Source organism: Crocodylus porosus, unplaced genomic scaffold (genome assembly GCF_001723895.1).
Source record: "Crocodylus porosus isolate Cpor-Errol unplaced genomic scaffold, CroPor_comp1, whole genome shotgun sequence".
NCBI lineage: Eukaryota > Metazoa > Chordata > Crocodylia > Crocodylidae > Crocodylus > Crocodylus porosus.
In genome coordinates, this window is record NW_017728938.1 from 1,734,453 (window position 1) to 1,749,900 (window position 15,448).

At 42.7% G+C, this 15,448-nt stretch overlaps 1 protein-coding gene across 6 annotated transcripts in view; it reads right to left on the reverse strand.

Annotated features, from left to right (window-relative positions):
* The window catches only part of LOC109318288 (6-phosphofructo-2-kinase/fructose-2,6-bisphosphatase 4), a 74,312-nt gene that overhangs the window by 23,130 nt on the left and 35,734 nt on the right, over positions 1-15,448 (reverse strand). For all 6 annotated transcript variants that reach the window (XR_002103220.1, XR_002103221.1, XM_019547438.1 and 3 more), the window contains exons 3-9: positions 14,173-14,269; positions 11,239-11,305; positions 6,880-6,954; positions 5,363-5,419; positions 3,471-3,592; positions 1,425-1,632; positions 261-407 (exon numbers count right to left, since the gene is read on the reverse strand). Coding sequence is in view for 4 of the 6 variants with exons in the window: in XM_019547438.1 (XP_019402983.1) it covers positions 261-407; positions 1,425-1,632; positions 3,471-3,592; positions 5,363-5,419; positions 6,880-6,954; positions 11,239-11,305; positions 14,173-14,269 (773 nt within the window). In the remaining 2 variants the exon portion in view is untranslated. The remainder of the gene's footprint in view (positions 1-260; positions 408-1,424; positions 1,633-3,470; positions 3,593-5,362; positions 5,420-6,879; positions 6,955-11,238; positions 11,306-14,172; positions 14,270-15,448) is intronic.

A 15,448-nucleotide genomic window follows, 5' to 3' on the forward strand; every position in this document is an offset into this window, starting at 1 on the left:
AAATGCCCTCCTGAAATTTTGGACACAGAATACTTTACAGCATCCCTTTAATCATATAAATGACCAAAAAATTAATTAATTAGGGCACCGTTTACTAAAAAATTTATCACTGTTAACAGGGATAAGCAACAAGCCAACTTTCAGAACCATTAATATTCTTACTTTCTTATCTATAAAAGATTAATTATTACACTATAAATTAATTTCTCTTCTGACAAAACAGAACTGGTTACTTGGCTGTTTATAAAAGGAAAACTTACTGCATCTATTTCATTCAAAACCTTCCACTGCTCATAAGGCACTCCCAATGCCTCTGCAGTCTGAATTGTCCTTTTCATCTGACTGGTCCAAACTTTCAGATCCTTGATATTTTGCTCATTAATGAACCGTGCCAAGACCTTTGCAAACTGAAAAAAAACCCCAGAAATTAGATGAGAGATCAGAGCCAATACATTGTCCTCAAGCTGGAACCCAAATAGGCTCTCATTTGTGTGAGCTCATTATGTTCTTTCAAAAAGGCAGCACAAAGGCTTTGAGAGCAACCATTTCTGTTTAGCAAGGAAAATTAAAAAGGGTATTTTCTACAAATTCCCATTTCAGTTCCAATTCAGCTTCCCTTTCAACCTTTATGTTGCGATATTTTAAGTACACACTCACTGATGCAGGATTTACATAGATCTAAATAGAAACTTAATTTTAAAGACTCTCTGAAAACCACTCAGAATGATATATTAAATAAAGGTCTACAAGAATGAATGAAAACCAAAACTAGAATTGAGAGTATGAACAAATGCATATTTTAGGGGAGTTGCAGCTACTGCCTGTAGCAGCTGCAATACCCTGTAGAGCAGGGGTGGCCAACCAGTGGAATGCATGCCACAGGCAGCCTGTCTGTGCGGCACACAGCAAGATCAGGGAGCGAACAGGAAGGACAGCAGTCTATATGGAAGGAAGCAGAAAGCAAAGCAGCTGAGGCAGAGAAAACAGGGCGGGAGCAGAAAGCAGAGCAACAGATCAGTCAGCAGAAAGGGACTGGAGAGGCATACAGGGAGGATACCAGACTAATCTGTGGCACACTTGCCAAAAAGGTTGGCCCCTACTGCTGTACAGATAAAAAGTTAGCGAAAACTGTCCTTACTTTGATCCCAAATGAAGCAGGGTTAAAGTAGGAACTATTTTGATACACTTGTACACTTGCATGATTCTGTAGCAATACAACTATTGCATCTGTCTGCACTATCACCCAATTACTGTACAAAATTCTGTCAACTCGGCCTTCTCTTATTCATTTACATGTCATTAGTGTCATGGTAAGAGAAATAATTTGTCAGCATTATTTTCCTTCCTCTCTTTCAATAAATATGTAAAGGCAACACCCTCCACACCCAGGAAACTCTGAGGCTTTTAAATAGAAAAATACTTACTTCTTTCCCCCTTATGGACAGTCCAGGGTCTCCTCCTATTCGCCCTTTCAGATTCAGTTCACTTTCTCCATGTCGACAGAGGTAGATTGAGCGAGGCGTTACATGAATATTCATGAGGTAGTACACAATCCGGCTCTGGATATGATCCATTACTCTATTCACAAGGTAACTCCTTCCAACATCCATAATTTTAATATAAGATAGATCTCTTTCAGAAGAAATTAAAAAAAGGCCTGTGAGATTTCAGTTTCTTTTTTCCTTGATCCCATGCCAAGTCCTCCTTCCTTCCTATCAGGGTGTCCAGACTGTGGAATAAACTCCCTTCCAGAGGTGGTACAGTCACCTAACCTGGCAGTTTTCAAGACTGGACAGTCACCTTGCTGGGGTCATGTGAGCCTAGTTGTCTTCCTGCCTAGAGCGGGAGGAATGGACCTGATGACCTGTAAGGTCCCTTCCAGCCCCTAACAATCTACAAATCCATGAATCCAACACACCCCAAAAAGATAGCTGCTGAAGAGACCACAGATTGCGGAAATTTTCAGAACATAAAATATTGAATAATGAGGGTTAATCTGCAAAGGGTTGAGAAACAGCAGTTGAGCACTGAACTCAAAACTTTTTTTCAGATTTAAAACTCATCTCCCCTTATGTCACTTACACTGTACCCACTTCACTTGCATGCCTTTAGGGAAGGAGACTTAGATAGTCAATGCTGCATGAGAAATTTTCAGTAATGCAGCAAATCTAACACCATTCTGCCATTCAGGTAGCTGTGGTCTGGCAATCAGAAGTCTGGTTCAGAAAGGGCTAGAGTTCTGTGACCCTTCAAAAAAAGGATGTCATGAGGACGGTTATGGAGCAAAGTTTTTCTCCCTCTTTTATTGCAACAGTACTACCCTCCCATTCAATGTCAACCCTCTTGTAAATGGACAGGGTACAATCTGGTTCTTATTGCATAGTTCTCTCCTTCTCTACATACATTTTTTATCAACTCAGCTAACACCTCTAACCAGAATTCAGCTTAGGAAAATATAACAAAGCCTGTTTGGTTTTATGCATTTATGAAGACACCCCACTATAAATACAGATGGAAAAGAACTAACACCATGATTTGACCTTAGAAAAAGGTTCTCTGGAGTTAATCATTTCTGACATACACAGGCAGAAGTGTCATGGCCATCACAGAGATAGTACACATGAATTAATCTGACTGAAACAGCTATCCAGTGCTTACAGTTAATTACACTAAAATGTTTTCTGTATAGCAGTGCTCGCAAAATGGAGATTGAGAAATGTATTCATGGGACAAGAACAGCATAAACCCTGGATGGATAGACTCAGTACTGTCTTCAGATGTACTGTAACAAAAAAAAAATATTTGAATCACAGGGTCTTATCTATTTCCAAATCTTAAAAATTGGGCTACAGATGAATGGCATTAGTGAGAAATGACAATGAACCTATTCTCTTAAATAGTTTAAGCCTTGTCTACTGTCCAATGGCAAATGTGACCCACCTAACTATTTTGGAATAATTCCCTCCTCTGCATACTAATCTCAAAATATACTTTGGCTGTGGACAAATGAACAAATTACAGCAAGTTAATAGTGGGGGAAAGTTTTACCATGGAGCAGTTGTTGATGCACAGTAAATATCTGTGTATCTGCACTTACCTCATGAAAAAAGATAACCATGATAATTAAGGCCTTTTTATTACAAGGTAAAATTATCTTTCTCTTAAGGAAGAAGATGGCCATTTGCTGCACATCAGCCCTCCACAGTAAATACCTCTCCCTTTAAAACTCATTTTAATTTTTTCATTTGGCCATGAAATTCAACTCTCAAAAGCTGGACAATTCAGGAGACTTATTCCAGAATAACTATGTGGCTCAAGTGATATAACGAGCCCATTTCTAAATTGCTGGCATACTGAACAAGACAAAAAGAAAATGTTCACAGAATTCCATATGAAGGAAATGACACACTCTCCTTAATCAATGTAATGAGATAAAATGGTGGTTAAAACAGTATTACCCTACCACTCACTTGTCTAGAGTTTCATCTAATGTCTCATAGGAGTTCTTGTAGCACTCTATTCTTTTCATGAAATCTTCTGTAGCTTCATCATTACTACAATCAATATAATCAGGACTGCCAAGTTTCACTTGCTATTTAAAAGATGAAATAATATTAATTAGCATGAATATATGTAGATGAAAAAACAAATTAAAAGGATACTTCTTGTACAATGGGAGTTGTTTATTTTTGCTTTTAGAAATTCTATTAAAATAATGTCACTTGAGGAAAGCCCATTTAAAAAAGGTAAAAAAAAAAATCTAAACACAAGTAACATGGAGAATCTCCCACCTGCTGAATTATTTTCCTCTGAACATGCAAAGACACGGCTCTAAGTGCATCCATACACCAGCTCCAAGCTGGGGAAAGGTTTTAATTAAAGTGGCTCTGAGAGCCGCTCCAATTAAAGTGCCTGCGGTATCATGTGTATTCAGTGTCCCACATTTCAAAATGGCAGGAGGGGGACTTTAACTAAAGCTCGTTCAATGAGCTTTAGTTAAAGTACCCCTGTCACCATTTTGAAACACAGGGACGAGAGACGCTGAATACACGACGCAGAGGCTCTGCTGAAGCACGCCAATTAGCATGCTCCAGCAGACTTCATTAAGTCTGCTCTGATGTGTGCTAATTAGCACACGTTGGAGCAGAGGTCCATCATGTGCATAGGTGCCCCAAATGATAGCGGCGCACCAATACATTGGTCCATATTGTATCAGCGCCGATAAAAGAAATTTGACATAAAAATTGGCAGTCGTTTTTTTTTCAGCTGATGTGGCCAATAATGTTACCAATAAATGCCATTTGCATGTGCACAGCCACAGCATGCATGGGACAAGGAGCAGAGCTTGGCAGCTTGGAGAGCAGCATCTGGCTGGTAAGTCTGTTGGCATAAAGGGGTGGGGGAAGGAAAGGGACATGGTGGGCAGATCAAGGCTTCTGCAGTGAGGGAGGGAGTGGGGATGGGGCAGGTAGTGCCCAGCCAAGATGGGGTGTGGGATGGAGCCGCGAGTGGCTCATCCAGAGGGCACAGAAAGGTGGACAAGCAGTTTCTGCCACTGCGCACACCCCCAAGTGAGACACAGAGGGTATGTGCCCCTCTAATCTGTGCGTGGGTTGAGGGTGGGCTGGAGCCAGGGGTGGTGCCAGGCTCCCCGGCAGGGGTTTGGGCTGGGGTTATAGGCAGTAACTCCAACATCCCACAAAATTCGCTGTAGCCCCCTAGACCTCCTCCCAGCACCACCACCTGCTCAGCCTGAGTGCAGCCCCAGCCCAACCTCTTCCAGTAAGAACCTGACAATGCCCCCAGTTCCAGCCTGCAGCAGCAACCTGCCCTCACCCCACGCACAGATCCAGGGGGCATATGTCCTCCCCACCCCGTGCCTCTTCCAGAGGTTCATGCAGTGGCAGGAGCCGCCCTCCCACTCCCCCTTCCTGCACACTCCTGGACATGCCACTCACAGCTCCATCCCATGCCCCCCTGGCTGTGTCCCTGCCCCAGTCCCACTCCCTACCTCACCATGGGGGCCTCTATCTGGTCCCCGCCAACACCTCCTTCCCTCCAACAGACTAACCAGCCAGACGCTGCTCTCCAAGCTGCTGGGCTTGCATATCGGAACAGTATCAACCGATATGGCTCATTAATAATCGGCCATCGGCATCAGCCCAGAAAATCTTTATCAGTGCACCCCTACTAAATGAATGCCTTTAAAAGACCTTCTTATTCCAAAGTTCAGTAAGACAGTGTAAAAAGAGAAAGAAAAGGAGACCAAATGAAAGATAATGTTAAAAAATATATTTCATTACATGGCTAATTTTTTTAAAACTGAAGACTTCAAACAGTTTATGCCCACTCCTATACTCACCACAATGTTTGCGGCAATGACCTCTGGATCTACGCACACTGACTCAACAAAAAAAGTCTCCAAACCAAACAGGAAATCATGCAAAGGAGGAAGAAAGAAAGAATATGCATAAGTATTCTGTCTAGTGATATAGACAGTGCATATGCACATACACACTTTCCAGCAACTTGCATATTATTACATATGTAATAGTAAGTATAGTACAGTTCAAACATTCCTACATTCATTAAGAATTCAAACGTACAAAGTACTAAGTGTTCCCCAGGCCCGTTCAGAGTTGAGGGGCCTTTATATTTTGTGGCATCTGACTCCCTATTTTTTTTTCCAAAAACTCTTAAGTAATAAGATACGTGATAAGAAAAATTTAGGTTGGCCAAGAAGCTTAAATAAAGTGGATATGAATTCAATGTTCTTAACAGCAATTAATACCTTTGCAACAAAAGCATTTTAGAGTTAAGATCTGCTCTAAGCAATACATAAACTCTTGTATACAATAGACGTGTTATTCTCTTTATGAAGAAGATATGGTTGTAAGCAAGAAAGATGACTAAGAAACCACTAAATGCAGGAAAAAAATCTACACAAAGGAGTGCTGGAGTGACATTGTGGCTGTGATAGTCCAGGAACCCCTCTACATTTGCAGGTAAAGGCGCAACAGGATCCAATGTGTGATCCACACAATCATTCTTCTCATCACAGACAGGCATGACAGGAGGCACAACTGTATGATTGTGCATTAGATCCCATGATGCCTTATCACTGGTGCATGGGGAGCTTGGGATCATGATCCTTGGCTCTTCCTGCACTGGTTCCCACAGCTGAGAATCCCATGCTTCACGAGGCTCAGAAAAGCAGCAGCATCCTTCCCACTAACCCCACTGTGAGCCCTGCAGCTGAAAAAGTTGCCTCCACTGTGAGCCCCACAGCCAAGGAGGCTCACAGGCAGGAAAGCATTCTCCCTGCTGCAAGCCCCACAACTGATAACACTGCCACCATTGCAAGCCTTGTTAGCTGTGGGACTGGCACTGGTTGGTGCACCCCTGTGGCAAGGAGCTCCTTAGCAGATGGAGCTCCCAGCCATAGAGGAGCATCAGTCAGTGCTGGCTACTCCTCCTTCCCCAGCCCCTCTTCAAGCAGATAAGCACCATAATAAATAAATTAGTTTTCGAAATCAGTTGCCACTCAATTCACAAAAGTTATGGAGAGGTGCTTCAAGTCAAAAAGACTGAGAACCACTGGCTTAAGCAGCACAATCTAGGACTATCTAATAGAGCCACAGCATAAAAGAGAAGCAAAGTAATTGAGAACAGTTTAACTTGGAGAGCAATAAGGGAAGGAAAAGAAAACACCACCCACCTTATTCTGAACTCATCAGATAAACTATACTAGAACTCTAATAGAAAATATGCTATCAGAATATAGAACAGCTCTTTTCACAGCACAGATATAGCGTAGAGGCCAAAAACATATTTTTCCCAATCAGATTCATAACTTGAGCTTTCTAACTTCTGACTCACCTTATATCCATTCTCCTCACCAAATTTGTAAATAGTTTCTCTGCGTTCTCGAGTTGTATTTGTAGCATCGAAAACCTATGACAAATTATAGAAAAATTAATATCACAGTTAAATATTGCCATCACCTAAGGACAAAGTCCTTTGTTATAATCACACCACTACCATCACCATCAGGTTCCAAGCCACTGCTTAAACTAGATGCTAGTCAAAGGAATTCTGAAAAAGAATTTGGTACAAAAACAGTCTAATTCATTTCTAGAGAAAAAAGAAAGGGATTTTGAAAAGTATCTGACTCAACCCCCCAAATATTTGAAAACAGGTACCTTGATAATAAAATCTTTAAAGAAAAAAAAACAACAAAGTCTATAAGATGCCTGTACCGTTCTCCTGCATGTATGCCACATACCTCTCACATATTTCAATTAATGCATACACCCTGCTCTTGTTAAAATAGACAGAAAAGACAGACAATCTTTTCCTACATGTTTGGGTCTTTAAGGCAGTATAGGAAAGCTAAGATATAAAAGCCTTCATTATTGAATGTGATTATTTAAAAGGAAAAAAACACAGTAAAGAGTGGCTCTGGCAGCAAAAAAAGGGGGTGCAAATACTCAGTTTTTTATACTAGAAAAACAAAGCCAAGAGGTTTCTTGTATTACTGTTCATGAATACAGTAACTGAACATATGCACATTATATGCCTTGTATGACAGGAAAGTAAATATAAAACTCCTTCAGCCAGTCATATTTGAAGCCTAGTTGAGCCAGCTTTCATGATTACTGATACTTTAGACTGCATTTAGCTACTTTTTTTTCTAAACTGGAACACAGGAAATTAAGTCTTTTAACTAGCATTTCTGTTTCAAAACTGTGCACAATGGGACAAAAACATTCTCTGTACCATTTTATTTTACTTTTTTGAATTCTGAATACTGAGGAGGAAAGATTTTGAATGCACCGGCAATGGAATGCTATGTACTGGAGGGGAAGTGCATTCTGAGTGTGAGAGATTTGAGAGAGAAATTCTTTTCTTATTTCTACCTTATAGAGCAGCAAAGATTTATATGACAGTAATAAATTACTATAACATCAGTCAACATAAATATCTACAGATACCTGCACTCTGAGCTCAGAGACTGAATTTTGTAATGAATTTGTGTTACACATTTAGATATTCACATATAATGGGGAAAAAATGTGTTGGAAGATAAACATGCACTTTAGTTTATACTCCACTATTATGTTAGTTCAAACAGTAAGTATACAGTAGATTATAGCAAATTAATTGAAAACAGAAAAACTGTCCAAAACTTGAAAGTCAGACTTGTAAAACAGGCATTTACTTATGAGCTGGCATTTCATTAATAAATACCTATAAGCATTCTAACAGATTATGGAAGATGCATCAAGCCCCAAAGTATGGCTAAGTATAGTAAACTGCTCATCTAAGTAACTCATTAAGACCCCTGGCAGACATTCAGCTAAGGGCACCATGGGATCTGATGCGCGATCCTAACCACCATGCTTCCTCCCATGTTGCACATGCATGGCAAGAGGTGCAATTGTGGGATCTGGAATCAGACCCCCATCACACCATATTGCCCTTCCAGGGGGAGCCTGGGCTCATGATCCTGATCTTCCCCTAAAACCACAATTATGGAAACAGTCAACTGATCCCTGCTCCCAACCCTATGAACATAGAGTCAAGGGCTCTGATGCACCCCTGAAGCTGGGAGCACAGATCAGATGATTACCACACCCAGCTTCCAGGACACATGGGAGCAGCAGCTGATCTGGGCTCCCAGTTTCCAGGGCCAGCAAATCCCTTGACTGTGCTGTGCAGCAGACTGGGAGTACAGATCACTTGATCTGTGCTCCCACCCTCTGGGGCGTAACTGGAATCAAAGTCTCCTCTACACCCTGGAGGCTGGGAGCAGCAGTCAGCTGATCGGTACTCCCAGCCTCACGGACACATAAGAGCCAAGGGATGCCATGTGCTCTCAAAGAAGAGCCTCAATCAACTTGGCCACATACAATTTAAGGTCTGATGGGAACCAGCCACAAAGTTATTACACGTATTTTGTGTAATGACTTTGTGACTTATTTCTTGTGTTGTCATGACATTAATGTGTGGCCAGGTTACTACTTAAGACAGGGGTGGGCAAAATACGGCCCACCCACGAGGCCATTCTATCCAGCCTGTGGGGCCCCTAAAAAATGTAGAAAATTAGTATTTCTCTGCCCTCAGTTCCTGTCAAAAATGACAGGAACCAAAGGCAGTAGGACCCAGGGGAAGCCCAGCGGGCTTCAACAACAGCAGGGCCCAGCTGGAAGCCCCTACCGGGCTTCTGGCCTGGGAGCACCCGTGGCTGCCCCGTGCTGGAACTGCAGGTAAGTGTGGGGGGAGAAGGGCAGGGGAGAGCCCGGACAGGGAAGGAGCATAGGGGGTAGGAGAAGTGGCCCCTCCCCTACCCCATGCTGCAGCTGCTCGCAGCCCACATTGGGCTGCCTGTGCCTGCATTGGGCAGCCCCGCAGGCTGCAAGCAGCTGCAGCAGGGAAAGCCAGCCATGGGGCGGGGGAGGGACCGCTTCTTCCCCCCGCCACACTCAGCTTTTCCCTGGGCTTCTTCCCTGCACATAGAAAAGTGGCCCCTTGCCTGCCCCCTGCCCAGTGCTCTGTGCTGCAGGTGCTCACAGCCCACACAGGGCTATCGGGGGCAGGCACAGGCAGCCCCAGGCAGGCTCCAAGCAGCTGCAGCGTGGGGCACCAGGCATGGGGCGGACGAGGAGATGCTTCCCCCCCCACTGCTCAGCACCAGCTTGTAACCCGGCCTCGCTGCAAAGCTGGCAGTGGAGCCAGGTTACAAGCTGGTGCTGAGAGTGGGGAAAAGCAGCCCCTTGCTTGCCCTGTGGCCGGTGCCCCATGCTGCAGCTGCTTGCAGCCCACATGGGGCTGCCTGTGCCTCCTCCAGACATCCCCTGCGTGGGCTGCGAGTAGCTGCAGTAGGGAGCACCGGCCATGGGGTCGGTGAGGGGATGCTCTTCCCTGCACTCAGCACCAGCTTTTTCCCTGATGGCAAGCAGGGGGTCGGGGCTGTGCACTGCCCCCCGCTTGTACCGTGGAGCTGGGGGACACTGGGTGTGAGTGGGTGGGGAGCCAGTGGGAGCACAGGGCCCGCACCAGCACCCCGGAGCCAGTGCCAGCAGGGCCCAGAGCAGAGTGGCAGGAGCGTGGGGTCCCATCCAGCAGGGGCTCTATGGAGCTGGACCAGCTCCCTCCTCTCCCTGCTGGTGCACCCCAGCCCGGTTCCGCAGACCCCTGCTAGCCTGCGCCCCACTGGTGCCGGCCCTGGGAGATTGCTCCCAAGACATTGGGACATTGGTCCCAAGATGGTGACTAGGGGGCAGGGCTACCTACGTGGCCCTCCTTAGCCTGTGAAAACTGGGTAAGCGGCCCGCCGCCCAAAATAATTGCCCGACCCTGACTTAAGATGTGATTAACTAGTTAATTACATCTTAAATGTAATGTCTGCCAGGGGCCTAAAATACAGAGTGACAACTGCACCCATAAACACAAGCTCTAAAATAAAAGTTCAAATTAGACACAGAAACTTAAATGCCCAGAGGTAACAGAATTAAAGTGTCATTTGATAAAGGACTAATGTTTCACATCCTTCAGCATTACAGGAACAGGGACACTCAACAACCACATTTAACACAAGCAACTCAATTGTGAAGAATCACACCAGAATTTTAGTGTAAAGTACACTGATCTGTAGGCTGGAGCCTTATGCTTTTAATTTTCCACTCACAGTTATCATAATTTTAATCCAACATATACATATACCGTCACTGACTAGAACTGATAGCTAAATTAAAAATATTTATGTGAAACACCAAATGACATACTGTGTATGGTTCACTGAATTTTATTCTCACAAATGAAAAAAGGTTCTCAGCAATTCTACTTCCTTCCTTCCTCTTCCTCATGGGATTTTTTAGAAAGTCATTAATACTAGTATCAAAGATTTTTTAAACAAACCTTTATTTTGTCTTAAAAATTGGATTGGGTTACAAAAAAATAGATTTGGGTACATCTACATCATGAACAACTTGCATGCATGCAACAGCCTGTTAGCAAAAAAAAGGACAGACAGCTTTCCTTAGCACCATCAAAAACTGGTTGATGTTGGAATTCACTTGGATATTTCCAAAGGAGGCTGTTCCAGATATACTTATCATGAAACTATAAGGTTTTCCTTCACATAAAAACCACCGAAGCAGTAAGATAAGTCCACTTTACATTTACAAAGAAAACTTAAGACAATTCTTATCATGTGTAGGTGGGGAGAAAACTCACAGCTACATGTCCATTTTCTTCACTGAGGTACTTTTGGACATCATTCAGCGCTGTTAAGGCACACTGTCTTAAAGGGAAAAATATAATTCAAGTCACATAACACTTTAAACTGATTTAGAATTATACGTAGTACTCACATCATTCTTAGCTTAGTCTAAATACAATGGAAACATTCATCAGCCAGCTATATGAGCCTAACAACCAAGTCCTAGTCCCACTTTACAGGAGAAGAATTGGCAAAAAATGGTGAACTGACTCACAAGGCAATAGGTCATGGTCATACAACATCATCTAAAACCAAACAAAAACCAAAAGACAGAACCTTTCAGGCAACTCAACACATTATACAATATCAACACATAATGTGTAGTATCTTGTACCGCCCAGTCTGCAATCCTGAAAGAACTTTCAATGATCCAGAACCATATAATAAAATCACCACTTTCACTGAAACGTTCTCACTTGATTCATGGGCAGTTGATGCTAAATTTACCTTTCTAGTAAGAAACATGGTATCTTCAGTACTTTGAATTGTAACCTTATTTTCTTAAAATGAATGAGTGCAGAAACCAGAATATCTATACATATTTTTCTACTTATTCTGTTTTGGATTTCTATACTAAGGTTTCTTGTGGTTATTTTGCTGTTTTCATTGTACAACTCCCACTTGGTCTTAAATTTAGCTTTGTACATTCTTTTACATGGAAAATCAATTCACCACTGCAACAGACTCACTGAGACAATATAAAAGACATGACTAGAAATTTTAACACATTTCAGTTAAAATTAATGAAAAATACTCATGCAAGTTCCCTACTCCATTTCTTCTTCTTTTTAATAACTCTAGTAATGAACTTCAAATTAAGATATCTAGTCCCTAAATAGTCTCAGGATGTCTGTCTACTCTTTGTGAAGGGAAACATGCATCCACCAACAAGTGAACCACACCCATATTTACTTCATATTAAATGTCAGGTGTAATCACTTTTAATAAAAATGAAATAAAATTATATTTGGTAGTTATTAAACAAGTTGTGTTTAAAACACCATTTTGCTCAGTATCCTTTAACATACCTTACTGGAATAACATACCATCTATTTTAGTTTTGGCACTGAAATGTGTAGTTTTCCTAGTATAAAACCTATAACATAATCTTGGTAAAGGCTTTGTCATACAAGGAAGGCTTTTTATATCAAACAAGTTTATATTTACAAAAAAATAGCGATTCAGTAATAGGTGTTAGGAACTTGGGTAGATCAATCAGGTCTTCACTAACTTAAACATATCTCCTTTTTGGTCACAATAAGCATGGCAGATTGGATCATATGGTTTATCTGGTACTGTGATCCCAACCATATAACCTAACAAATGCTATGCTGATGCATTAAGCTTAATTTTAACTCTAAGCAAAAGATAGAGATTTCTGGGATTAATTAAATCCATTTTCTATTTTGTGTCAATAATATCTAAGGCAGTGGTGCCCAACTGAGGTCCAGCAAGAACCTGCCAGGAATGCCATGACACTACCACAGGGTGGAACTGCCCCAAGTGCTTCTGTTTTCAGGAGCCATGTCACAGCCAAACTGAGAAGCAGCTGCACCAGAAAGCCACGTCTGTCTGCATTACATTATTCAGACAGCCAATCTGATCCTGCTGCAATTCCTCCTGGTTCAGTTCCAACGTACCTCCTGAAAATAGAGGCACGTGAGGCAGTTCTACCTGTTGGCATTGCATCCAACACCATACTGCTGCCACTATGGGGTAAAATTTCCGCATATATGCCCATTTTTCAGGAGGTGCACGGGAGCCAAACCAGGAAGGGATGCAGCAGAATTGGTGTACCTGCCTGCATAATGGAATGCAGGCATCATGTCTTTCTCCTGCAGCCATTTCTCAGTTCAACTCCACAATGTCTCCTGAAAAAGTGTGTGGGACAGTCCCACCTGCCCTGTGTGCCTCCGTTTCTGGAAGATGCCACGAAGGATCAAACCCAGCAGAGTTGCGGCAAGTACATGTGTTCCTACCACATATATATTTATGATGTTTTCATATTAGCTTTTTTAATAGGGTGCCATTAAATTCTGAAAAGTTTTGGAGAGATACTTTGGGTCTAAAAAGGTTAAGAACTACTGGCCTACAGAGCTCATCTATAAATTGCTCTTTTCTTAATAATATTGCTTCTTGCAAGGAACATACAGAATCCTTAAATTAATTACTTAAGCGTGAAGGGCAAAAAAAGATAAACGTTTCATATATAAGATTTTACATAGTATTTGTAAATTCATGGTTTTGATCAGCTCTCTCTTCCTAATACAGGGGCATAGCAAACAAGGAAGTTTACTTATGCAATTAACCAGCAGGCTCAACTGCTTGCATGAAGGAAATGATTCTCACATATTCAGGCAAAGGTAGCGTCAGAGTACCCACAGGAATATTTCAAAGATACTTCAATCTAGATGATAACAATTCTAAAATGTCAAGTAAATCTTGTACATCTTTTCTGATTCTTTATGGTTAGCACTTTTGTAAGGGTGGAAAGTGGACAGCATTTTGAACCTTGGAAAGGTCAAAAACTGTCTATTCCATTTGTATCAGAGGTCTTCTTGCAGCATCAGTGAACTGAAAGAGTAGCACTCGGTCTGCTGAAGGGCCAGAGGTGAGGAGTAAAAAAATCATTCTTTTCACATTGTTTTTAAGGGCCTGAGTTTAAAGTGGATGTATTTAAATTAAAAATCACACCAAGTTAAGCACTTTAATTAAAGTCACTTCTCTAGCCCCTCACAGATTTGCTCTCCTTGGCCTCAGATCATAATCTTAGTAATCCTACAAAGTGTTACAGGGCATTTAAAAAAAATTTAGAAATTACAGAAACTCTCAGTATACAGCAAACTTAGGATTCAGTTGGCTGGCTGGCCGAACACAGTCCAACCTACCTTCTGATTTTCAAGCCCTCTTCATTTTCTGGAAGGAAGAATTCGAAGGATTTGTATTTTTTTACCAAATCTCGACGATACTGACCAACATTAAATTCTGCGGAAAAAAGTTCATATTAGTTGGTAATAAAGATGCCTGCAACTAATAAGCACTGAAATAAAATGTTTTATAGAATCATAGAAAATCATAAAAAATTAGGGTTGGAAGGGACCTCAGGGGGTCATCTAGTCCAGTCCCCTGCTCAAAAAAACTCAGAAATAAGTTCACCAACAGGAATATTACTGTCTAATCTCCATCAAAATTAATCCTACTTCTCCATCTTTTAAAATAAAGACACATGGCTAAAGGGGAAAGTGGTGCAAAGACTCCTAGGTTTCCATACCCACCCTGGCGTGCCATGAGATCCTTTCAAGGGTGCCATGGGGTGCCACACAATGTAAGCACTGTTGTGTGTATAAACATGATTCACAAAAACCCCCCAGAGATTTCAAGTAAGAATCCATACTGAAGACAGCTTGATACATCCATAGTGTTAAAAATATTCTGACCTGTCAAGCTGTCTTCAGTAGAGGTGCGCTGATACATCAGTCCAATACTAATATAAAGAAAACTGGCAGTATTGGATATCGGTCTGATGGGGCTGATAATTTGGCTGATAAATGCCCGTGCTGCACTGCGCACTCAGGCAGCAAGGAGCACAGCTGGCAGTGGAGAGAACTGCCTCCAGCTGGTAAATCCAGTGTGGTGGAAGGGGAGGGGGAAGGGCAGATCAATGCCCCCTGCAGTGAGGGAGATGGCAGGGGCATCTACCCAGGCAGGGCGGGGACAGGCTGAAGCCACAGCTCACAGGGTCAGCTCCTGTTGCTGCTTGCATTCCAGGAGGGCACAGCTGAGTGGGAGAGCGTGTGCCCCCAGACCTGCATGGGGTGGAGTGGGTTGCTGCTGGGGCTGCGTAGGACTGTCAGTGGGGGATGGGCTCAGAGCAGGTGCCAGCAACACTGGGAAGATGTTGCATCCACCCCAAATTTTACCACCGCTCCGTTCCCAATGCCACCACTGCCAGCTGTCCAGCACAGCCCCAGCTCTTCCCAGTGCATGGGAAGAGGTGGGGCATTGAGCTGGGGCTGGGCTGGGTGGCTAATAGTGCTGGAAGTAGAGCAACAGCAAAATTTGGGGTAGATACAGCATCCTCCCAGCACTATTGGCACCTGCTCCAAGCCTAGCCCCTGCTGAGAAGAGCCCCACATAGCCCTGGCTGCAGCCCACCCCACCCTG